We start from the raw sequence: 25,167 nt of genomic DNA, 5'->3' as shown, positions 1-25,167 counted from the left end.
AGATCCTTGGTCTCTCGGCACTTCCGGTCCGAGGTCTTGACAAGGGGACCACACTGGGCAGCCAGCCAGTCAGCCATCCTGGGTAGCACCGGTTCTCTTGAATATTGGCAGTAGGAGAAAGAGAGCCAAAGGATGGGGTTTTTAATGAAATGACTCAAAGAAATGGACGCCAGCTTTTGAAGCTACAGTAGAGAGTAGAATTTATAGCATGGCACTTTAACAGCATGAAAGAAATGATTCTGTTAGGGTTCCAGTGTATCTTTCTGAACCTGGGAAATATTGGTGGGTGGTAAATGGACAATTTTGATGGGAGAATAATTGATAATTAATAGACTTAATGTAAGAGTAATTAATCAGTATATTATAATATGTAATTTCCAAGCATTACCGAAACTCATCTAGAGTTGTTAATCAGAAGACATGGCAGGAGCGTGGTTAAATCCAGAGAAAGAGATAGATGCAAGTCATTGTTCATGAAAGAAGAGCTGTTCATAAGCTGTAAGGGAGTCTGTAATTGGGCTTTTTTTTACTAATATTTATTGGCTACAGTTCATTTATTAAATTCATCAAATATGTTTAACGAGTGAGTACTTCTTGAACAAATACATGGCAAATGCAGAGTATAAAGAAATGAGTCTTACCTTTCGGGAGTCTGTGTAGAATATTGTTAGCACACGTGAGGACTTCATGTCAGTTTCCTTCAATGTGTCCACAGAATCCCGGGGAGTATGCCAGGGTCTGGGAAGGCTGCAGCCAGTACAGACACCAGCCTGGCCTCTTGGTGGTGGTGGTGACAGTGGTAGTAATATTAATGAAAATTGCTAACACTTGCTGAGAATAAAGTACATGCTGTATCCTGGGCTAAGTACTAGACATGAATTATTTCAGGTAATCCTGGAAACAGCACTCCGGGTGCATATGGTCATTGAACTCAACTTCCAGATGTGGAGACAGAGTTTCAGGAGCTTAAGTCATGTGTCCACAATCACAGAGTTATTGGCAGATTCAAGAGCCAGCTCAGGAAATTTACCTCTGATGCCCATATTCTTTGTCCCCGCACCTTTCAGACAAGACAGCTTGACGAGAGGTCTGGCAGGTGACCAGGGCAACGAGATCACGTCGCGGGGGAGCAGCATTTGAGGACCCTGAGAGGAGGTGATCACAGAAGACTGTGGGCGGTATAGTGGCAGCACGTGGGATAGAAGTAAAGAAAGCCAGAGACCATGCTGTGAAGACTTTGTATTTCAAGTTACCAAATGGAAAGCCCTTTAAGTGTTTGCATTTGAATCTGCATTTTTAAAAGATCACCTTCGAAGAATAGTGGGAAGAGACAGGACTAGAAGAGTCAGAGCGAGGCGCGCGAATCTAGGCAAGAGACGATGTTAGCAGTGCAGTTAGGAGAGATTTGCGAGACAGGAAGAAATATGAAATGAATGAGTGTGGAAGGTAGCAGGGTAGGTATGTTAGCATGCGGAACTGCACACACACCTTCATCTGTTGTAACTGATGAGTTTAGTTTGAACGGCTTGAGGGATTATGACATTTTTCAGCCTGGACGTGAAACTGTGGGTAATCATAAATAAATGAAGATTTTAGGAGAGCAATCATTTTAATCTTGGCCACGCCCACTCTAGGAAGGCATTGCAAAAATAGAAAAGTCAAAGACACTAAAACTATTGCACAACACATTTTTAAAGAAGTAGATAATTTCTACGTCTTATTTATTCTAATTATTTTCTTTATCAGGGTCAGCGTTCATGGCGGATTTCTAGCTCATCTATTTCCTACAGCTGTTTTTTTTTTTAAGTAGCAGCATAAAATGGGATCATGTGAAAAGCACAAGGAAGGAGTAAACTCATCTGGAAACTGAGCAGAATCATTTACATTTTTTTCCAACAGGGAGAAATACATCTTTAGTTCAAAGATGATTGACACTAGTTTGCCTTGGGCTACCCAGGCCGGAAGTTCAGGTGATGCTGCAGAGTGCATAAAACCCAGGCGACGGCAGGACCTTCCATCCGTCATAAGGAGCTTCTGTGTACAAAAGAGTGGGGTGCAGACAGCAGTCATAGCTGCTGCTATTGCAGCTTATCTCGCCTGCTTCATTCTCTTGGGAGTGGAGCAGTCACTAGTATCCTCTCCAATATTTGAATGCTGCCCAGGTAACTTCAGCTTAAAAAAGTGTCCCAGAGAACCACAGCTGATCAGATTCCTAATAACTTGTTTGTGACAGTCACTTGAACAAGGATGATGGTCTTGGCTTTTAATTAAAGGAGGACCAAAGACTTTCATAGAATAAAGGAAAATGATTTCGTGTTTTAAGATCTAAATCTGTAAGATTCTAAATATAAACACCTACAACTATATAAAGACATATAACTCGTGAAGAATATTTTCAAATAATAGGTTCTTTAGGATGTCCCTGTACCTAGACTCTGAGTGATACATTTGCCCCAGGGGAATTTTTTTTACTTCAACATCTACATAATTTAAATTTAGGGCAAATTATTGTGGCTACAAATTCAGAGATCTTTATTACACTAGTTTTTCATGAATTTTATTTAATGCGTCAGTTTATAGCTAGAATCTGAATGCCCCTCCTCCAGCAGTAATAAGAAAGTTGGGGAGCATCCCCAAGAGAGAACCAGATAATGATTAGCTACCAAGCAAGACATCAGAGTTCCCGACTGTGAGCATGCTGAAAGTCAGCAAATAAATCCACTGTCGGAAAATAGCTCAAAGCCGTAAACCTCATGTTGTTCCAGTTCGCCGTGGCAGTTTCACTGTGAGTTACTACCTCACCCTTGTGGTCCAGAAGGGGCGTTGCATCTCGCCACGTGTTCATTTTGATGCACTTCAGCCTTTGGGAGATTGACTTCCTTGTTCAGCATAATTTTTTTTTTTGCATGTTTGTTTTTTGCGGGGGGAGGTAATTCGGTTTATTTATCTATTTTTAATGGAGGTCCTGGGGCTGGCATGCACTCTGCCACTGACCTATACCTTCCCCAATTGTTCAGTATAATTTGAATCAACATTAAATGAGGCTTTAGAACTCTGGAGGTTTTAATGTGTAATTAGAGCAAAATTGGCATTTTTGTCTGTGATCATGGTAAATGACCAAATATGTAGAAGATCATTGGGTCTGGAGACTCTTTTATCTAATTTATTATAGAAGTGTCATGAATCATCTTAAAGGAAAGGACTACCTTGTTTTTTTTTTAATTAGTATGTAACTTGCTTCAAGTAAGAGTTGAAGTCTTACAAAGTGAACTGTATAGTGTAGTAGATTTGAATCAATAAATGGTTGAAATATAATATCTTGCACTTAAGCCAATTGAGGAAGCTAAGCTTTGTCTGTCCAAGGAGACTGAGCTGAGAAGAGTTTTGTGTCATTGTGTACCCTGGCATCTAGAAACAGGACTGGCAAACAAGAGACCATTTCACATCTTTTCCTGACCCTAAATGTGACAGTTTGTCAGATAAAATAAAGTTGATACCTGATGTTCTAGGATCAGTTGGGACAAAGATAGGAAATAAAAACCACAGAGAATCATATATTAAACAAGTGCCAAATTATAGTCAGGTGAACTCTACTTCAGCCAAACCCCAATTTATAAAAGAGATATTGCTGGACGTTTGTCATGAACTTCATGTAATTAATTAATAATCTAGTAACATCATAATCTGGTGGAAGAATTTACCATACAGTTACTGTCATGAACTTCTCTTTAAAATAAACAGTAGAAACGGCTTTTGTAAATAGTTAAAATACAGTGGGATTTGAGAAACTGGGATTTACAAAAGCTCATGTTTCTCACTTTTTCCAAATAATATGTTACCCATAATGAGCTCATAAAGACAGATTCACAGTATGAGTTCAGTGGCAAAGATGGATGGAGAGGCCACAAGCAAGCACACGTCACTCCAGGTGATTTTTGACATACTTGGTGAGGTCACTACACCAGCTTTCATCATTTCACAGATGAGAAAACTGAGGCTGAGAATAGAAGTAACCTGGCCAAAATCCCACAAGACCGTCCTCAAACCCCAGTGCCTCTGGTTGTGACACCCACTTTATTAACTCCTACTCTACATTCAGAACATTTCATGATATTTGAAAGTAGTGAAAGGCACCCCTCAAATGGACAAACATTTCTGATTTAAGGAGAGGTTTGGGCAGTGGTGCCAAGATGTTGACCGTAAGCAGAACGAGGTTCTGAGTAGAGTGCAATAGGTGAGGCGCTGGGAGATGGGGTGGAAGGAGGGAGAGCAGTTGGTAGAAAACTTTAAGCATCAGGATAAAGAGTTTGCTTTTGCAAATGTTGCCTGGAAAGCAACAGAAGATGCTTTGAATACAGTATCGATAGCATGTTAAACTGGGGTTGGGTGTGTTTGTACCATGGGCAGTGGGAACACTCTGGCGTCCCTCCCTACACCAAGGTGTTGTAATAACCTAACTGTGCATGCAGGTGGCTGTGAGTCACACACATAGGTCCCAGTAAACCCAGCCTAAGTGCATCTTTAATTCTACTCCCTTTATTAGCTCAGTTCCAGAAAGAACCACGGCCATTTGAACATCCTAGAACATGACAGAGGAAAATTGGGACATAAAAAGACAGTAGTCATAGCTATTTGCAGTCAAAACATTTTGCTTTTGTAGATTCGGAAAAGCTTATGACTATTATGAACAGCTTCCTGGGGATCGTATAAATAAGGGACTCTGAAACGCAGCCTTCTTTAGCTTGATCGTAAATCGACTCTTGCCAGGACCTAGTTGGTACTTGCAGGAACTAAACAGACACTCAAAAATATTTGTTGAGTGAGTGAGTGAATGGCTGGATAGAGGGGTACTTCTCTGTGACTCTTTCATAGCATTTGCTAAATCTAAATGCCTTTCCAATTAAATTGGACCCAATAACCACAGGTTACATTTATCATATTAGAACTATGCTAAATCTCTGAGTGGTGTGGGAATCTATTTTTAATATGAAATACGTCAAGAAGATGTATTCATTATAAGCACAGGTATATTGACCCTTTCTTTTTTCTTCCTATGGGCAAATGCACCATTTCTGCATAATTTTGCAGCCCTGTCAAGTGCACTCTCTCAGGAGGATGCCCTGAGCAGGGCTGTTACTTGGAATGTCTTATAACTAAAATTATGAGGCAACTTTCCTTAGTGTATATGTTATATTTACCTTTTTATGAAGGACAGATTCTACTCTGTGACCTTTATTTGTTTTATTTTTGTGACTCCCAGGGAAAGAGTGGTCTAAATTTTTTTAATGATATTGCGGCAAGAAGGAGCCAAAAAATTGAAAGCGTGTATTTTCCAGGATGGAGTAAAAGATAGATATATTTAAATTTTAATTTAACTGCCCCATGTGAGAACAGAGAGAGTTCTAGAAAGGAAATTGGCAGGTCAGACAAGAAATTTCGTATTGAATGGGATTTGGTTGGGGTTCCCAGTCTTTGGTATGTTCCTTCCCTTCTCTTGCCCAGGCTTAGTAGATCAGTCTCAGTGTTAAGCAGAGAAGTACCGAGAAAATCAAATGATCTCTCCCAGAACCTGACTCTGGGTATACATTTATGCACCATGGACAAGCCAGATTCTGCTCTCTGGGTCCGGAGTCTTTCAGAGAATGCCAGAATCAAAATGCTTCTTGCAAATGCTGAGTTTTTCCACTTGACATTCGGATTGAGAGAGATGAGAGAATATAAAAAGCTATGGGGTGAATAATGGGATATTGACGGCAAAGTTGAAGGCTTATTGCCAGGCATTCTTACACGTGCATAATTTAGAGGAATGGGATTCTGTGATGCTGTGATGGAAAAACTCGGCCTCCACTGGATAAATCAACTGTGAATCCAATACAGGAAATATTTCCCATGTTGACCTGGTTGTCTCTTTCTAAACTTTTCACTTTTTAAAAATTTCAAATTAATCTTGGGACCTGTTCGGAGTATACACAGTACAAAAAGGCACACACAGACAAAGCCATCTTCTCTTGACATACTGGTGAAAGAAAACACACGTATCCATTTTAAGGTAGATTTTTCTATTAGATGATGTATTGTGGTTGGTTTTAAAGAAATGCTACTTTGAGGTAGCCTGTCTGAGAACATGTTACTGGCCATGTTGATTGATCGGAAGATTACAGTAAAATCTTTTAAAGTCTCTGGCAGATAATTTGCCACCTTACTGCTGTTTACTACAGCTTGAAGTAGAGGGAAAATAAATCAGTTTAATAGGATTCAGAAAACGGATAAAAATTATAGGCTGCCTGTTAAAAGTCCTCCAGGATGAGTAAGAGTTTGTTCCAAGTTGAGGAGGGCAAGTCAGGCTTGATCAGGAAGCGCAGACATATTTCAGTGTGATCAGAAAAAGATACAGATTTTTCTCTTAGCTTCATTCAGCCTGGTGTAATGAGCATTATTGATTAAAATGTTGGGATCAATAAGGACTGAAAATTGGAGTAGAGGAGACCTTAAGGAGGAGAAAAAGGTTATGGTCTGTGGAGTAAGCTGACAATTAAATGCTTTGTAAAAGTTGATTTTTGAAACGTGAACTATCAGTTATAGCTCTTGGCTTTCGTTGGCACATGCCTGCAAGTACAGGTAATACTAAAATTATATGTTATTATCAGACTCGTCCACTAAATGTTTATAAACATCGAATACTGCTGGAAGCTAAATGCAAGACCACAAGACCCTCTTCAAGCCTCAGTGCCTCTGGTTGTAACACCCACGTTATTAGGTGCCAGCCCATCTCACTCTGTGTGATTAACGCTTTCTAAGGAGTCCTCTGGAATGTTAATGAGGAAGCTGCTTTTCATGTCATTTAACAGCCAATGGTACTGATCATGTTTCTCCTTAGAATGCAATTATCTATAATAATACAGATACCCTTTGTCGGGTTTTTTCCTTTTTTTAAGGTTTACTTTTTTTTATTGAAGTATAGTTGATTCACAGTGTTTCAGGTGTACAGCAACTGATTCAGTTATACATATATATGTATGCTTTTCAGATTTTTTCCATTATAGATTATTACAAATATTGAATATAGTTCCCTGTGCTATACAGATATATATAATTTCATATATAGTAATGTGTATCTATTTATCCCAAATTCTAAACTTATCTCTCTCCTCCTCCCTTTCCCCTTTGGAAACCATAAGTTTCTTTTTTATGTCAGTGAGTCTCTTTCTGTCAGTTTTTTCTGAAAATGACAGCAGTAATGTTTTAAGTCCCTTTCTGCTCTTTTTCTTAATTCATCAGTATCAGAGTCTGCTGGGTGGATCGGGCGTCTATGGTACTGCTTCATAACCAGGGGTAAAAGCGGTAGATATTCCTCACATTTACGTTGTACTGTAGAATTTTCTTTGGTAGGGAAGACTAAACAGATGGAGAAAAATAATGTATGTAAAACATCAGACTGCAGGGAAGAAAGTGCAGAAGTGGAGAAAAGACAGTCAAACTACCAATCAGTTGAAAAATGATGTAAAGCAAAATCTGCTGTGAGGAATGTTAGGAAAAAGATCTAAAGGTAATGAGCATTTTCATGGAATATATGCAGGAGGTACCCCCAAGTCACAGTTCCGAGACCTGCATCTGAAAAATATTAACAAGTAAACTTAAAGGCTCACAGCTGCCTAAGAGCTGCGATAGGGAAAAATGTGGAAGAACATGAGAGAATTGCCTTAATGAAGGAAAAGGCCCAAGACTCACCAATCACTAAATGCAGGAGCTGAATTCTGAATTTTGGGGGACTGCTTTTGGCACCACGTTGCTGAAGAACTAATTCAAAGTTACTTTTCAAAATTTTTCAGTCTTTTAGATGGGGTCCAGGAAACATGCTTCTTAAAAACAATTCTGATCTTAGTGAATATGAATTTCACTTTTTCTCTAAGATATTGTGTATAAATCAGTATCAGTCTATTAACTATCACTGTGTAGATATGAATGAAAAATTAAGAAATCATTTCTTATAAATTACATGAAATATCAGTAAAGAATAATGTTGATAATTAAATTTATTCTAATTCTGCTTACTTAATTTCCTCTGTGTAAGCTCTCTCATGAACAGAGTTTATTATGGGTTTGTTTTTAAATTTAAATACTTAATTTAGGAGGACCCCAGCAGTGCACCTCTATAATCAACTTTTGTACAGGTGTTCTATGCAGAAAAATCAGTGGTTCATTGTCTGGGTTGCTTTGAATTTGGCCGGTTCGTTTTGATTTTGAAGTTTGTGGAGGAGAGGAAAAAATTAATTCCCCTCTACTCTTCTGACTTCTTAGCTGAGATCCTTGTAGTAAAAGACAGATTAACAAGAGGGAAGCAAACAGACGATTGCTAACATGTATACCTCATGAATACGTGAGAGACACCTAGGGAAAAATGAGTACCTCTTCGAGGAGGCAGATTTAAAGGTGGCATATGTGCTACCTGTCATTAGCGACCATCTTGTGGGCTCTGACTTGCCCTTGCCTTTGCCCGCAGGTGCACCCTGAGCGTGACCCTGGAGCAGGCCATCATTCTGGCCAGAAGCCACGGACTGCCTCCTCGCTACATCATGCAGGCCACAGATGTGATGCGCAAGCAGGTGAGTCTCACGCGTATTTTAGGAAGCAGTTTTATAGGTTTCAAGGCTGCTTGGTTCACTTTTCGGTGTCTGACAGGTGCCTGCATGTGACAGACACTTTCCCAGGCCCAGAAAGTACGTGGTGAACAAGAAACACTGATTCCCTGGGAAGAAGACAGCACAGACATCTATGTGAGGGTTCTCCAAGAAACTTAGCTAACCTGAGAGAGGGATGTCCAAGAGGAAGGATGTCTGAAGGAGGAAAGGGAGTTGGCCAGACAGAATGGGCAGCAGTGGATTTGGGGCTGTGGATTTGAGGATCAGAGGACATGTGGCATCTTCTGGAAATGGCAGGTGGTTTAGTGAAGCTGGGGAGTAGATTGCGGAAAGGGGTGGGGCAAAGAAGAAGAGAAAAGAACTGAGGGCCCTACTCACTTCTGGAGACCTCAGAGGGACTTCCCCGCCATGCTAAGAAGTTCCTACATTGTTCTGAGGAAGCAGCACATCCCTCAGATTTTCCTTCCAGCCTTTGGACTGTCTTTCGGTCACTGAAGTACTTGTAGGCGAGAACCCACTCTGTTACAGAACGAATGAACCCTCTATGCAGTAGCTCAATAGTATTTTAAGTGTGGTTGTTTGTTTTTTAACCCTTAAGATTCTTGAAAAAGATAACAAAAATGCACTCACATCCAATTTACTGATTATTAGGAAAATGTGCTTAATCTAGCAGAAAAGACACAAGTCGGTAGAAAGACGAAGTTAAAAGACATCAATTTTATATTTTTTTCTGCTGCCTTTTCTTAGGACTACCAAAGAAAATTGATTTAACAAACCCCTCTACTTTCTGATTTAGTTTGAAGTATCCAGTGATAGTGAGTGACTTAATTTTTAAGATATGCTTTTGTAATTATGTCTGCTGTATTTACTAAAGACCTAGTATATAACTCTCAGGCAAACTTATAAATCCCTATGGGTTTGCTCCCAAGATTGCACTATAAAATGTCAACCAAACTAAAAGAAAAATCCATGGAAACGGCCCTAAATGAGGGTGGCGCCTGCTTTGGGGTCTGCAGAGAGATGAGGTACAGTGAGCACACAGACATCGGTGCTTCAGGTTGGGAATCCCGGAACTGAAGACTGGAAACCAAGGTCCAAGAGGGATTTGCTGAGTAAAGATCAGATCCGTGAGAAGCACATGACACACCGTGGTTCAGCTGGGAAAGGGCAAATACAGATGCAAATGCCAGCAGGTTTTGGAAGGATTTTCGGCTGGATATGCAAATTTGGTTTTAAAAAGTAGATCAAAGTAAACTCGTGATTATCCATACCAGGGTAGGGATTTGGGTGCTAAAACATACAGAAAGAGATTAACCTTTCTGTTTCACTCTGTTGCTGTTAGAGTAAGTTTGCAGTAAGACTTGGAGGAGCCCCTTCAAAATTATGGTTTGTGGCAAGACTGAGAGACTTATAATTAACTTTTTGAAAAGAATAATCCAGTAAAGAGGTCATTATGAGTTGGCTACGTATACATTCTTACTATATGGATTTGAATAACCAAAACCTTTAACTTCTTATGGCTGAAAATTGAACTAGATAAACTAGAGATGGGAAAAGTAAAAACACTATTACCTAGGCCTTCATGACTTGTTTAACTGATGGAAACCTCTTTAAAATATATTTATATATGTGATTAATATGTATCATTATATATCAAAAGACTAAAAAATTATGAAGTCTGTAAGTTGATTTCTAAACTGCACTATTTTTCAGTATTTATTACTCCCTCCTTTTTTAAAAATAAATACATTTAGGAGGGGTAGCTTCCTTCCTTTGTTGCTTGTTTCTCTGCTCCCAGTTATGACGTCTCCAAGTGGTTCTGAGACAAAGATCTGATTTCTGCCTTCTTTGTGAGAGATTGCGGAGCCTGGGGTCCTCTCTTTACAGAAACTGGGGTAGGCTGGTGCACAGAAGAGACTTCTGCAATATTCCTTCTGTTGCTGATCCCTTTTCCAGTATCCAGCAGGTACAGGTGGTGGGATTAATGGCTGGAATCCAATCTACAAGCCAGCTCTTACCCACTGAGTAGTTAGAACACAAGTGTGGGTCAAAAATCGAACTTTTCTGTCCTTTTGTCTTTTCGTCATTCAGATTCAGCTTTCCAGAGACTGGTTAGAATGTTTGCCTGGTTAATGAGTAATATTTTCTAAGATCTTTGGTTTCTTTTTTAGGAAGAAGGAGCTTTTCAGCATGGTTTATTGTTCTTATTCCTAATTGCAGTGCACTCATCCCTTATTACCCACCAGAGATTGGTCCCAGGAGCCCCCACAGATAGCAAATCTGCAGATGTGCAAATCCCTTGTATAAAATGGCAGAGTACAGTGAATAGACTAGGCCCTCTGCATCTCTGGGTTTCTGCATCCGGTTCAACCAACCGCGGATGGGTGACACCATTGACTGAATCTGCAGATACAGAAACCCACAAGTACGGAAAGCCAACTGTAGTTCCCATGTACAGATTTGATGATTTTATGTGTATACTTTTCATAGAGCTATTGTTTTAATTATCTGGTTGAGTTAGAAGGAAAGATAAAGGATGGAAGGGAAGGGCATTGCCCCGAGTTTTTGGTAATGATTATACTAACCCTAATAATCCTAGGCAGCATTTTCACATAACCAGCTGACCTGGTTAATAAAAGGTTTGAGGTAGAAACACTCATTTACATTATAAGCTTCAGGTTTCCTATCCTCTAAATTATATGTTCCAAGTATTCTTTGGTGGAAGCCTACCAAAAATTCTTTTTCAACCTTTTTAATAAAAACTTGGATTCTGAAGAATTCTGTCCCCTTGCCTACAGTGTCAGGGCATTATACTGAGCACTAAGAACAAAGCCTGAGGGCGATGTGGTTGTCGCCTAGTATCGTGGTAGACGCGTGCAGGCAGATCACCATGATGTACCCACAGGCAAGTGCTCTCCTGGATGTGCAATCTCAGTGTGTCAGGACATAAAGCAGGGAACAGGTAAACGAATGGACGGTGGTCCCCGAACAGCTGGAGCACTGAGTGTGTGTTGTTATGGTGCCACTGGTTTCTCCACTAATACCCAGTACAGAGTAAATGCTAAGTGACGTTTATTCGGTGAATTAGTTCTAACTAGGACAACTGGAAAATGGCTTCACGCAAACAGTAAATATATGATAGTGGCCAAGAGCGCAGATTCTAGAGCCAGGCAGCCTCAGCTTGAATCCCAGCTTCAGTGTTTACTGTCTGTGTAATTTGCAGCAAGACTCTTAGCTTCTCTGTTACTCAGTTTCCTCGTTATTAAACAAAGATAATCATGGTACTTGCTGCGTAGTGTTGCTGTGAGGCCTAAATACTGAGAGCACTTAACACAGTACCTTTTGCAGTGCGTGAGCCATCAGTTACTAGCTCAGGCAACGTTTGATTCGGGCCTCAGAGGACAGATGTGATGCAGACCGGTGGGGAAGAGGACAGAGAGGGTGTTTGGGTAGAGGGAGCTGCATGAGCAAGGTGTAAAAGTTCAGGTTGCTGGCACATTGAGTATATGAAGAATTTGATGACTGATTTCTGAGTGGAATATACCAGCAGTTGTATTTGGCATGATAAGCTTCCATTTTATTTGAAAGCTTTTAAGCCAAAATCTTTCTATAAATTGCTTAATAGAATATTATGAGACTAAAGACAAAAAGAATTACACACAAATGCTATACTCTAGTTTGTAAATCTGTTTCTCACAGGGATATGATTTAGAAATTCTAAAACTAGCTTATATGTACACTAGGATGGAGCAGATAAGAAAGTATATTGTAAGTAATAAGAATCAAGCTTCTTACTGTCTGAGAAAGAAGTTACAAATAAGGAAAGGAAGAAGGCTGGAATTCAGAATGAACCCTGTGGTGTTGGATTGGAGTCAGAAGTATTGGCTTGAACTGATGGACACACACAGTATAGACAGATGTAAAAATAAATGCAGATGTTTGAGAACATTTGCATTAGGCAGCTAACTCAGCCTGCTGAGAAGACCCCGAAGCAGTTACGCACCAGTAACAGTATGGGGCATACCCAGTGTCCAGACCTTGGGTTCTCAAAATCGTTCTCCATTTAAAAAGATCCAGGGATTCTTGGAGCTGCGGATAATTCCCTGCTGAGACAGGAAAGTGAGCCTGGAACATCTTGAGGTGCCAGAAAGTAATTAAGCGCTCAAAAATGATGGTTATGTGAGCAGGACACAAGACGCAAACTGAAGGCGCTCCCGGTGGCCAAAACTGGAATGATCTGAACAGCAAAATATTACTACTAATAAAAAACACTGGATTATAACTCATAGAATAAAATCAATATCTACAAATCTATTCTGGTTTCAGTAAATACTTGAATAAATAGATCGTTGGGGAGAAGGGGTAACTCTTCCTAACAGAAGCATCCCAGTTCACAAAGACTACAGGGTATTGTTGCAGGCAAGAGGCCCCAGTAGAGGCTAAAATCAGTGAGCAAAAGTTTGAAGAGAAGCCAAATATGTGCATAGTCTCCTCGTATCTCCCCCAACGTATTTATTACCAGCAAAAGAAAGATGGTGAGTTTGCAGTGGAAAAATCTGGCCAATGTCACCTTAACCAAGTGATGAGAGTTAATGACACCCACCGGACGCATCAGCATCATGGGACACGGTGATGACCAGCATCGGTGACACGGTGCACTAGGAAGGCATCACTTCTGTGACTGCCTTGCCAAAAGCACACTATCTTCTGTCTAATCGTAAGGAAACAGCTGCCAAACCCAAACTGAGAGATGTTCTGCGAAAGAGTGATCAGTACTCATCCGAAGTATTAAGGTCGTGGAAGATCAATGGAGCCTGAGGAATTGCACCAGGTTGGAGGAGACCATGGAGACGGGAAGACAAAATGCAGTGTGGGTTCCTGGATTGGATCCTGGGATCGAAAAGGGGCATTAGTGGGGGAAATGGTGAAATTTGAGTAAGACGTGCAGCTTAGCTAGTAGCATTTCCTGGCTTTCGTCATCGTCCTGTGGTCAAGTGAAGGGTTCATGTTAGAGGGAGTTTGCCTAGTGAGTAAACGATGTGACCACTCCGTGCTGCTTTTAAGCTTTTCTCTAAGTCTAAAATTACTTCAAAATAAAGAGGTTTTTTCAGCTGCTTAATTGCAATCCCTAAATTCTTTTTTGCTATCTGTCTTTTTGCCCCACACACCCCCTTTCCCCATTTGCTTTCCTTTATTTGGTCCATCTTGAGAGAATATGTATTTTCTTTTTCTTTCATTTTTTTTTCTCCTTTTTTCCCCCCTTCCCTTCCTATAGGTTAGAATTTGGAAGCAGGAGAGAGAGTTTCAGGGTTCTCCTCCATCTATACTCAGCCCTCGAGCCCTGGTGTGTGGTTCTGTGTAGTAACTGATCCCCATTAGGAACTGAACAATGAATGTAGCTTTGTTCATGAACATGACAGATTTGCAAAGACTTTTTCATCGCTAAAGCACGTTATCTTTGTACTGTAAACGGTGAGGCAGACTTCTTACAGCCAGAGATCTACATGCATATGCCTTGCCCAGAGACTGCTTTAAGCTATTTAAGAAAATATTTTCTTGATAAATACTATGAAGTTCAAAATAACTAACTATTCAGCTAAGGACAGGATGTGTGCATGCATGTGATGGAACTGTGATGTCTGTTCCACGAAAGTGGGGCTGCAGACCAGGTGTTTCTAGCAGCTCATTTCCAGTTTTCAGTGTCTTAACTATTAATCGCCGAAGTATTGAATAAAGACATAGTGAACAGGAAGCTATCATTTAAACTTGTTTTGAATGATTTGGGTGACTTTTGAAATAAATACAAATCCTTTGAAACAATATATCAGTTCATTTTGATTCTTGAATGCATCAATTTTGAAAACGTTTAGATGATTTATTTCTCCTCCTCCGGTCTCTCTTGATGTTAAATCCAAAATTGTTGGAATCAATATTCTATGCTCAAACATTAATGATATGTTAAATAATTACTAATACGATGCAGCAATAAACAAGATTTTCCTTAATTCTTTCAGGGAGCGAGAGTTCAGAACACAGCAAAGAACTTGGGAGTCAGAGACCGGACCCCACAGTCTGCTCCGAGGTAGGTGACTTCCTAGGCCTGCTCTTTCCCACGGGGTTTGCCACCACTTCCCGGACAGTGTCGCTCACAGCTAATGCAGCTGCCCCCTGATATGCCCAGAGCAGTGCTGAATGTAGTTGTGGAAATCAGCCTTGTCAGCATTTGGCGGCTAAATGTGATTAGGCATAAATGCACTCAGATAAAATGAAATTTGACGTGAAGGAAACTTCAAGGTAGCGGGTAGAAAGTCTTGATATTATTCTATTTGGCAAGTTCCATCATGAATCTAAAAACCGAAGTCCATGCAGGTGCTACTAAAATTTGTATTCCAACTGTGCCCAACGACCAGAATGCCATTTCCATTTATCCTTGCACGATTGCTCATGCTGTTCCCTCTGGCGTGATTGCCTTTCCCAGCTGTGTCTGTAGGGAAAACTGCTGCTTAACCACAGAACTCCACTTGCATATCATTTTTCTCCTTGAAGTTTTGGTTGAGTTTTCTCACTCTCTGTACTCCCTTAGTATCTTGTATGTTGATCTATTACACCCCTGATTGTGTTGCGATGCATTGTTGTAGCCTCTTTGCCCAACCTGAATATGAGCTCTTTAGAGGCAGAGGGTATTCTGTTTGGATTTTATTCATCGCTCATCATAGTGCATACATAGTGCCTGCACGGAGCACCTGGACTGATTTCGAGAATGCGTGAATGAGTAAGTGAATGAATGAGCTTTTCATTTGTTATCCAACCAACTGTTCACAGTGCACATATCATCATAAGAAAGGACTCTAATCCATGTTTCAAATAAATGAACATGTAAATAGCTATCAAAGGAATGTTCATTTGATTTCCCTGGTGACATTAGGGTAGGCGGCCGTCTATCTTGAAGTAGGGCACAGTTAAATAATTTCTTTCACATTTGATTGTTTTTAGACATTTGCATGTTAACAAAAAGTAGCCTCCTTCAAGCACCGTCACAGACGAGACACTCTTGTTTCTGTTTACAAAGCAGCTGCTGGAGTGAGAATGATGACCGTGGCATTTGTGAAGCTGTATTTCATTCTGAAAACCCATGTGGGAAGTGACAATGCTTTCAAAAGGGAAAACGTCTTTTCCCCCTGAAAATGGATGGAGCACTCATGTTCTAATTGCATTTATTTTTAGTGCTGACTCCTCACCCTAGTTAATCCTCAAGTCTTGCTAATGTTATTGTTCTTAGCTGATTAGATTAGAGTCTAAGACTTTCTAGTTGCTAGGATTCATTTCATATAAGCGCTCTCTGTCTAGCACCTTGCGCAGGCATGGCGTATTTGGACAACAAACCCAGTGAAGCTTTAAAATTCCAACAGGGAAACAAGATAATGGCTCGGCAAGGTCTTCTTAGCTGGAGCTTATAAACACTAATAAACAGTGGGGATAAGACGTAAGCATCCTGATCAATAAACCAGTATGCTAGCTCAATATGAGAAAAGAAACTGATGAGCTCCCTTTTTCCTTTACTGGGTGATGTTTAAAACACTTGAAACACAATAAAACCGTGCCGGCTCTTAAGTTGACATATTTTACAAGGGGTAACAGCTCTGAGAGAGAAACTTAGTGTCATTTTTCAGTGTTATTTATTCTTTCATTTATTCTACAAATATTTATTAGGGACCTAAGTTGGAAAGCACTCTGCTGTGCCCCATGGAGACAGAAATAGTTCCAGCCCTCAAGCTTTCAGTAAAAAAAAGATGAGGGCAAGGTCATTGCAAGGAAAGGGAGGATGTGAGCAGTGATCTGTGAGAGCGCAGAGTGCGCTGAGGACCACAGAGCATCTGGGATCCCTCCCAGCTGGGAACCAGGATTCCTGCCCCAAAGACAGCGAATTGAAGAGCAGTTTGGCTTTCAAGGCCAGGCCACCCACAGGCACGTCTGATGTTTCTGGAGACATCTTCATGGAGGTAAAGTTTGCTGTCTCTGACACAGTATTTGATCCAAATCCCCAACCAATCTCTAGTATAGTTTTCCTTTCACCATTTGCTTCCTTTCCTTTTTAGAAAATTCAGCAGACGTGTATTGAATTTCTGCTACATGCCACCTGCATGTGTCAGGCACTTTGTTAAGAGCTAGCGATCAAGACGTAATTCTCTCTACCAGGCAGTGAGGTGCAGTAGAGCAACAACGGAATACCGTGGAAATAGTACACAGTTTGTGTGTGTGATGAGAACCAGATCCTCACCAAGAATCAGACCTTACATTCCAGATGTCATGGCACACTGGTCTTATTTTCTGCGACATTACACACTTTGGAAACTATTGTGTAAGGAAGTTTGGTTTTCTTTCTTGCTGTAACCGGCAGGCAGCCTACTGTCATGGTTAAAAGTGAGAGAGTGGTTTTGAGTCCTGCCATGTGACCTTATGTAATCAGGCTGTGTATCTTCGCTGAGGCAGTTTCCTCATCTGTAAAATGGGGAGAACTGCCTTGGGACATAGTATTACTGATCAGGTAGCCTTGAAAAGAGGCACTTGCTTTGTGGTCTCCTTTCACACAGCTTTTATTTGTTTCATTTAAAAAGATGATGGGCGCAATCTAGAGACTGCAGTTTGCAAGGTCTGCTCTCTGCAGATTTAATTTGAGGTGGAAATACCAGCTCCAGGATGGCCACCTGAACCCAACAGGAAAAGGAAGAAGTGGAGCCGGGACCACACCTTTCTCATGCGGGGCCCTGGGTGTGCAGGAGTGGAGTGAAAACATGACAAGGGCCCCGAAATGTTGAGCAAACACAGGCCTCCCGTGACCTAACAATTTAGCTGCCAGGAAAGAGATGCCTCAGCGCAGAGTAGAAGTCCTGCGCTTACCTATTATATCATACTTCCGAGCTTCATCTGCCTGTCCTAAATTCCCAAAGCCTCACAATTTCCATGACAAATGTCTCTGAACTCAAATAACCCTGAGTCCCTTCCAAGACGCCTCCCCAAAGCCGAATCGGCCCAGGACCCAGAACTGTTATTTTGGTAGGGGCTGGCAAGGAGCAGCCTTTTCTCCAATTGGCAAGACAGACATTCCGAAGACTCCTCTACCTGGTGGCATTCGTTACATAATGTGGAAACATGCAGTGCCCGGGAAGGTGACACGGTGGTTCAGCCCAGATCTCCCAGGGTAGGACATTTGGGACATCTGCCACCCAGCTTCCTGTTCCTGTTCCCCCTGAGTAAGACCACGTGTGCCTTTTCACTCATTAGACAGCACTGTCAGGGAAATAAAATGATAGAAATTAAAGAGGAAAAGAACCTTCCCATCACTCTGTTGTTCCAGCGCTGCGAATGCAATTTGAAGCAACACCATATCCTTCAGCGGCAAAAGCAGCTTTGAAGTATTTCAGCTCAAGTTAATGTATTCTTTTCTCCCGGAAGGATGAAATTAACTTTTCTGTTGTGAGATGTCCTTATTTCACTATTCATTTTGTTCCACGGAGGTGACATGTAAAATACTAACCACCTTCCGGACTCCAAAGGCAATAACTTCTTCTGTGTTTCCAGAGCAGGGAAGTTCATTTTGTTAGCTAGGTTTCTATCTGGATGTTAAATCTTTTTCATTCCCCTGCTTTGATTTAGAATGACTGTGGGATTACATGTTGAAGGGAGAGAAAGTTTATAATGTGCTGAATTTGTCAACAACTCATTTAAACTCTGTTCAGTTTCACCTGTAAAAGAGTGTGAATCACCGCAGCTACCTCTAAGTTTGGAGTGCTTGTAAAACGGAGCAAAGTTGAAATCTGCACCTTATATTTTTAGATCATCAGACTGAGCTCTGAAGTAGGACCAGCATGGCCCCGGGCACTACTGAGGACCATGGGCATACAGCTAGCCACCTTAGATCAGCTGATGACCCCTCAGTTTCTGCCTTAATAATGGCTGTGTCCTGTGCACCACTGTGGCAGCTATTAACCCCCCGTATTTGGGTTCTGGAGTTAGGATCCAACCATTCAGAAGAATGCGGAGCGCTAGAACGTGTGTGACCCTAGTTTAGTCCCCTGGGCTTTGCCTTCTTGCCATATGGTTTCAAACAACTAGACCTGGGATGCAAAGAGAGAGCATCTTGGGGCGTCTCCCCCCATTCAAATGGATTCCGTGGCCCACTTGAATCTTCACCTAATGCTTTTGACAGGGGAGTGACAAGGTGGGCAGAGCTGGGCAGAGATTCCTTAGAAAAGACCAGCTAACTGTGCCCTTGATATTCAGGACTCGGGACTCTGCCACATTAGCCTAGCCATAACCAACTGCCGGCACCACCAGGAGGGTGCAAAATGGAGCAGGTTCCTAAAATGGGTCAGAAAATCAGTAATTCTATAAGATAGATGCTGTCTTGCTACAAGATAATCATGACAGACATGATGGTAATTATCATCCTCGTATCATCTCCTAGAATTCGGAGAATCGCTTTTGCTACCAACAAGGTAACAGGAGCAGTGGGTATAAACGTGGCAGCATTGATTCATCAGTAGTCATCCAGATGTTCAAAGAGACATTGATGTTTTATAAGAATAGAACCAACATTTTGGAGTCTGCTAATGTGTATGTAATTTTTAGGGAAACAGGCGATAGGATTGTGACTGACTCCCAAACCAAAGAATTGTCAATTTACTTGTTATACCAATAAAAGCATTTCAGGCAATCTCACTCCGCCAGGCCACTGTCACACCTTCCCGTGCCTTTTCCAGGCTGTACAAGCTGTGTGAGCCGCCTCCCCCTGTCGGAGAAGAATGAGGAGGACCCCCAAGGAACCAGGCGAGCAGAAGCTTCTGAACACGGGGCTCGACAAAGGACGAGCTGGCTGAACATTCTCCACTCAAGATAAAGAAATGGATTTTTTCCTCTAAATCTTTCACTGTGGTGTAAATAACTAATGCTCAGCTTGTACTTAGATATTTTTTTCTGGAAGTGGGTAGGAGTTTCTTCAAAGCACTCAGCTTCACAAACCCATCTTTCTGTGTGTTGATATGAAAAATTCATTTTTAGGATAGAATTCACCCCTGGAAATTACAGAACAAAAATAGCAGAGATAAAGCATTAACCATTGTGCCTCCTTTATTAAAATGATTTTACTGTGTTTGCTTTCATCTTCTCCAAATGGAACATAGAAGGGTGGATCTTTCCATTTGAAGTAGTCTGTCACCGAAGAAATCATCATACAGAAAAGTCACAGACAACAGAGACGGGTGTGGTCCACACTCGCGCTGGTGACAGCAGAAGAGGATGCTTTACTCTGTCTAAGGGAGTGTTGCTGAATAGAGAAAAGAGCTGACTGCGGCCTCCAGCAAGACCTTCTCCCAGCTGCTCTCAGGGACCCTTTATGCTCCTGGGCAGTTCCAGGAAGCGGTGCTGTCCTTGGTCCCTGAAATGGGCGTGGCCTCCGTGGCGCGTGCGTACTGATGCTGTGCCGTGGGTATCCAGGGGGTGGGGAGAGGCAAGGATCCCGGAGTGGCAGGAAGGAAGGAAGACTAGGGTGAAGGAGGAAAAAATATGCCTATTAAAAAACTCAATCTTTAAATTTTAAAGATGCTTAAAACTCTTAATTTTATTAAGGCTTTCACACGAGATGTCAGACTCCTAAGAAAATACACCATGCTGAGTATTTTTCTGTCAAGGTAGTATATGTATAAAATATGAAAATAAAGCTTTATTTGTTGAACCCTAAAGGAACTATTAGAGACCTTGATAATTTATAAAAGTACAAGGTGTATTCTATTTTCATTCTAAAGCATGCATGATGTTTATCCTTTCTAGATTAAAAAAGAACATTGGGTTTTTTTTTAGCATAGTGAATATAGTGATACTGGCTTTAAATCCATAGTTTTCAAAACAATTAAAATGCCCTTACTGTGATTGTGATAATTATGTGGGTTTAGATAAACCTAGTCTGTGAAGTGCTTTCCATGACTAAAGTATGTACAAACCGTTATTAAATTTTAATTTATAAATTTTGATAACAGTTTTCAAACTATTATTTAAAAACCCTCATCCCCAGCACTTGTGTGTTGAAGAACAGAAACACTATGTTACGTATGTCTGAGGTGTTTATATACTGGTCAAGGTAGTGATAAATGTTATGTGGCACAGAAGCACTTAAGACTTTCCTGATAAGTCCCTATCTATAATGAAAAAATAAAGAACCCAACCGTTTTCAGGGGAAAAGTTGAACACTTTGGATTTAATGAAGATATGACCTTAATATAAATATGTACATTAAATATATTTTTAACTTTCAGGAGTTTAACATTCTTGATACCATGAGCAAGTGTTCCTGAAGGTCCATGAAATTAGTAAATTGTGATTTTCCCGTACTGAGCATTTGATTACATTTAACACAGGGCTAATGAGTGAGCAAAACCGACTAACTAGCAAGTACTTTCATGTTGTCAGTACTGCTTCCTGATCACCACTCTGGAAGCAGTGTTCCTCACTAGAGGCCTGAGTTGGTCACAAACGTTTCAGTCATCTTTTGCTGTTTCATGTGGGAAATTATCTGTTATTGTAGTATTTATAAATGAACATATTTTAATATCAATCTCTATGTAATAGGATATACTTAATATAATTGTAAGGGTTGAACGTAGTGTAAGTGTACCATCTGTCAGAGTGCTTGGCACTTATTTAAAAAAAGCTCAAAAGTTAGTGATGACTTTTATTATCAGTGACTGATTTTCAACTGTAATGAAAACTGTAGCTAAAGCCTGAGTAATTTCTACAAGCAATACCTCCAAGTGCTTTACCCATACTTTGCTGTGTTGCTTCACTAATCCTCGTAATGATGAGTTGGGGTGGTACCCTTTTCATCACCCCCAATTTACAGTTGAGGAACTGAAGCAAAGAATGGTCCAGTGACTTGCCCAAGGCGCCATGTGACTGATAAGAGGTAGAACCGGAATTTGAACCGGGATACATTATGCTGCTTTTCTTTATTAATACAGGAAATGTAATACTGCCAATTCTTTGTTGATAAAGTTGGAGTTATGTGGGGTATGTTGCCATTGAATTATTCATCTTATATTGAGAAAAAAGTGAATGGAAATATATAAAATGCCTTTAGTACATGAAAATCATAGGGTTTCCTGGGCTTTTTACCATTCTGACTACACGTTATGAGGTGACCCAATGCTATTGTAATCTGAAAAAAGTATGATATATTCTTTACAACTGAAGATAACAGTTTTAGATAGGTCTTGGAAATCTGGAATAGTACATTATATAAAACTTGACTATGATTCCAAAACGGTGGTAACAGTAAAAAATGTCAAATGAGTAAATGAATAAAGACACCCCTTCAGTGCCATAATGTCCCTCCATGTGATGTTGGACATTTAACTGGCCTTGAGTTTTTAGAGTGGGTTTACCTAAATGCTAACATACTGTTCACCAGGGTACCTTTAAACATTCCCAAAGTCTGCTGACACTTCTGCTGAGTTCTGCCCACTTTGAAGTTCTGAGTTTAGACACCTGCCTCTCTCCACCTGAAAGGGAGGGTCCTGCAGAGAGGTTTGATTCTTAATATGGGACCTGATTCAAAAATGCTTGTTAACTGGCAATTCATAGTCAATAAATCTGAAACATTCCATTGTGTCTTGTGAAGCTTTCTCATTAAATGTTGCAAAATTTAAATGATATTAAAGTGTGAGTAATTTGAGGAAACTGGAATTTTGCATCTATTTCTGTTACATTTGGCAAAAAGGAAAGGAAGAAAGAAAGAGGGGGGAAGGAAATTTGTACTAATTTTACTTATATGGGATCTGTAATGGTGAATTAGAGTGGAAGCTTTATTTTACGAACCAATGTCCCAATCTTAGGAATCTAGTGCTATTTTCTGCCTTTATAAATCACGTTCTTCCTGTCTTAGATTCCCTGTGCATTCAGTGGCTACTCTTCTTGCAGTAACAATGTTCAATTTAAAATTAGGTTAATTTCTCATGATTCTGTACTGGTTCTGACTCTATTAATTTAAATTTTGTGATAGTTAAATTCAGAATGATATGAAATTGTCCTTGGCACTGACTGTAAAAGCCAGGAAAATGAGTAGGTATAAAAATCCTGAGGGGCATGTTAACTCATTTAGGTAAACAGACTATTTTCAACACTTTGGACACATTTTACCAGCAAAACAAACGTTTATTGACTTGGAAGCATTCAGTTTGAGTTAGTTATTCTATGTATTTGAAAATAATAAATTTGTAATTAAAATACTAAAGTATTCTTTCATGAGTTCATGTAGATCTTCTCCTGTGTGGAATGATTCATGCGGAATAGAGGCCATAAATTTATTTACCTATATTTTTGGTTAAGTATAATATTGAAGTTTAAAGTGAATAACCTTACTTTGAGAAATTTTATTTTGCATTTTACTTTAAAGGTCATTTTTAGATTTTCTTCACTAGCAGTATTTACTAATGTTGAAACTAACCTTTAGTATATGACTAAATTGCTTCTGAAATTTAAAACCTATGTTTAATTTTTAAAGGCTTGTTTTTAAGTGAATTATCATATGCGATTATAGCGCAGTTACTTTCCCAAAGTCAGTAGTAGTTATTCCATTAACATGTATACGCATTAACCAGTTTGCCGAATGAACTGTCAGTTGTCCTGTGTAAGGATGAAGGCAAAAGCTTTGAAAGTGGTTTAGGATGATCTAAACTTCGACTGAGAAAAATATTCTGTACGTTATCAAGTTTTTGAGGTCTTAGACATGCGCCTCAGAAAAGTTTCACCCGCGGGAATCCGCAGATGAGGTGGGGTAAAGTTACAACAGGTGTCTGTCTCTGATTCTTTTTACATGCAGTGCCTACAATCTGCATTGGTCTTGCCATCCTGTAATAGTAATTATAGTTTGTCTTTTGTTTTAGAAAAATTTTAGTACTTAAAAGCTTTTAATCTCAGCATTGATATTGCCAAGTGGTGCAGGCACGGAAGACTATTTAGGTATGGCCTGTGCTTCCTCTAACTGTGGTTACGTAGACACGTGGCCTCCTTCACTCAGGATAGCTTGCTCCGCTCACTGAGAAGAGATGTCTGAAGTCTATTAGGTGTACTAAGATATATACACACACACACACACACACACACATATATATATGCATTTTATATCATATATATTTATAATTTTTTGTTTTTATAATACCTTATAAAATTATAAAGATAATACTTAGATTTTAAAGTTAGATTCTTGTGTCTTATTTTGTGTGAAGGTATGAAATATGGAGTTGTTCAGTATATTGAATGTCTGTCTAAATATGCCAGAAGGGCACCTAGGAGGCCATCTTTGATCACTGACACTAGTGTGCTGTTCAAACTAGAGTTGATTTAGCTGGCTTTGCCATCAGAAGAAGTAGCCGATTAAGAACAAAGTTGTTGAATTTTCAAATGATAGTTCTGCTGGAAATAGGAAGTTTTGGATAGATAATTTTGGATGCAAATGTATGTTACTCACTCGTGTATTCATTCAACAAACATGTTTGAGAATTCACTTTGTAAAAGGCAGTGGGCATCAGTTTTGCGTTGGATGTATTTCGTTCAAAAATCTTTACAGTATCTCCTCTGTGTTAATCTTCTTGATGTCTTTTACTTGGAATGACATTATTTGTAACATAAACCTATTCTAAACCATGTAGGTATATAGGCTGTGTGAGTGAAGTCAAGAATATTAAGTTGACAAAAATGCTCTAGAAAACACACATTTAAAGTTGAGTATCTAATCCCTCAAGCAAATTTACTAGAGTTTCGGATGAATATATATTTTTGTAACTGCCAAGTAAATGAGTAGAACATAGATTTTTGTTTTAAAAATATTTTTATAAGTATTCATTTACACAGTATTCATTATTTTAAACATTAAAATGTCAAATTGGTTCTATAAATAGTGTGTCTTTTGAATATATCCATATTTAACATTGTATAACACCCAAAATGTAATGACAGATTTCATCTGAATACGTTATTATAGTAGTCTGTTTTTTCCTTTGTAAAAATATGTATGTAACATAGTTTCAGTCAATCAGTATTTTGTGTATGGTTAAAATGATCCAAGTGTATTATGTGTTTTATATCATTTATTTTTATCTGCATAAAAGACTAGAATAGTAACATTGTACCATAAATGTCAAAAATAATAAAGTGCAATGTAGTATGAACATTTCAGTTTCTATCCACTTAAATTTAACCAATTCCTATTATATTCTCATCTGTTTAGGAGACAAAAAAAAAAAATCCGTGAAACAGAGCTTTTCACCCTTTAAGAATTCACAAGCTCAGCAGAATATACTTGATAAACATAGGAAACAAATCTACAAATATGAACCAAGGTGAGTTGTAGATATGGTAACTGCTAGGAAGAGGTCAGGAAAAGAAGCTAAATACGGGCAGGAAAGCTTCACAGAAGGTCAGAGACTGCTTTTCCCTGAATTAACTGGCCGATCCCGCAAGGTTTATTTAGTACCTATTA

At 39.7% G+C, this 25,167-nt stretch overlaps 1 protein-coding gene across 1 annotated transcript in view; it reads left to right on the top strand.

Moving 5' to 3' along the window:
• The window catches only part of PREX2 (phosphatidylinositol-3,4,5-trisphosphate dependent Rac exchange factor 2), a 235,978-nt gene extending 211,140 nt beyond the window's left edge, over positions 1-24,838 (top strand). The window contains exons 38-40 of the mRNA XM_072951849.1: positions 8,501-8,603; positions 14,654-14,721; positions 19,400-24,838. Coding sequence (XP_072807950.1) covers positions 8,501-8,603; positions 14,654-14,721; positions 19,400-19,445 — 217 coding nt within the window. The 3' untranslated portion in view covers positions 19,446-24,838. The remainder of the gene's footprint in view (positions 1-8,500; positions 8,604-14,653; positions 14,722-19,399) is intronic.
• The last annotated feature ends 329 nt before the right edge of the window (positions 24,839-25,167 follow it).

This window comes from Vicugna pacos, chromosome 29 (genome assembly GCF_048564905.1).
Source record: "Vicugna pacos chromosome 29, VicPac4, whole genome shotgun sequence".
NCBI lineage: Eukaryota > Metazoa > Chordata > Mammalia > Artiodactyla > Camelidae > Vicugna > Vicugna pacos.
Note: the sequence above shows the minus strand (reverse complement) of the source record. Positions and strands in the feature narration are given on the sequence as shown.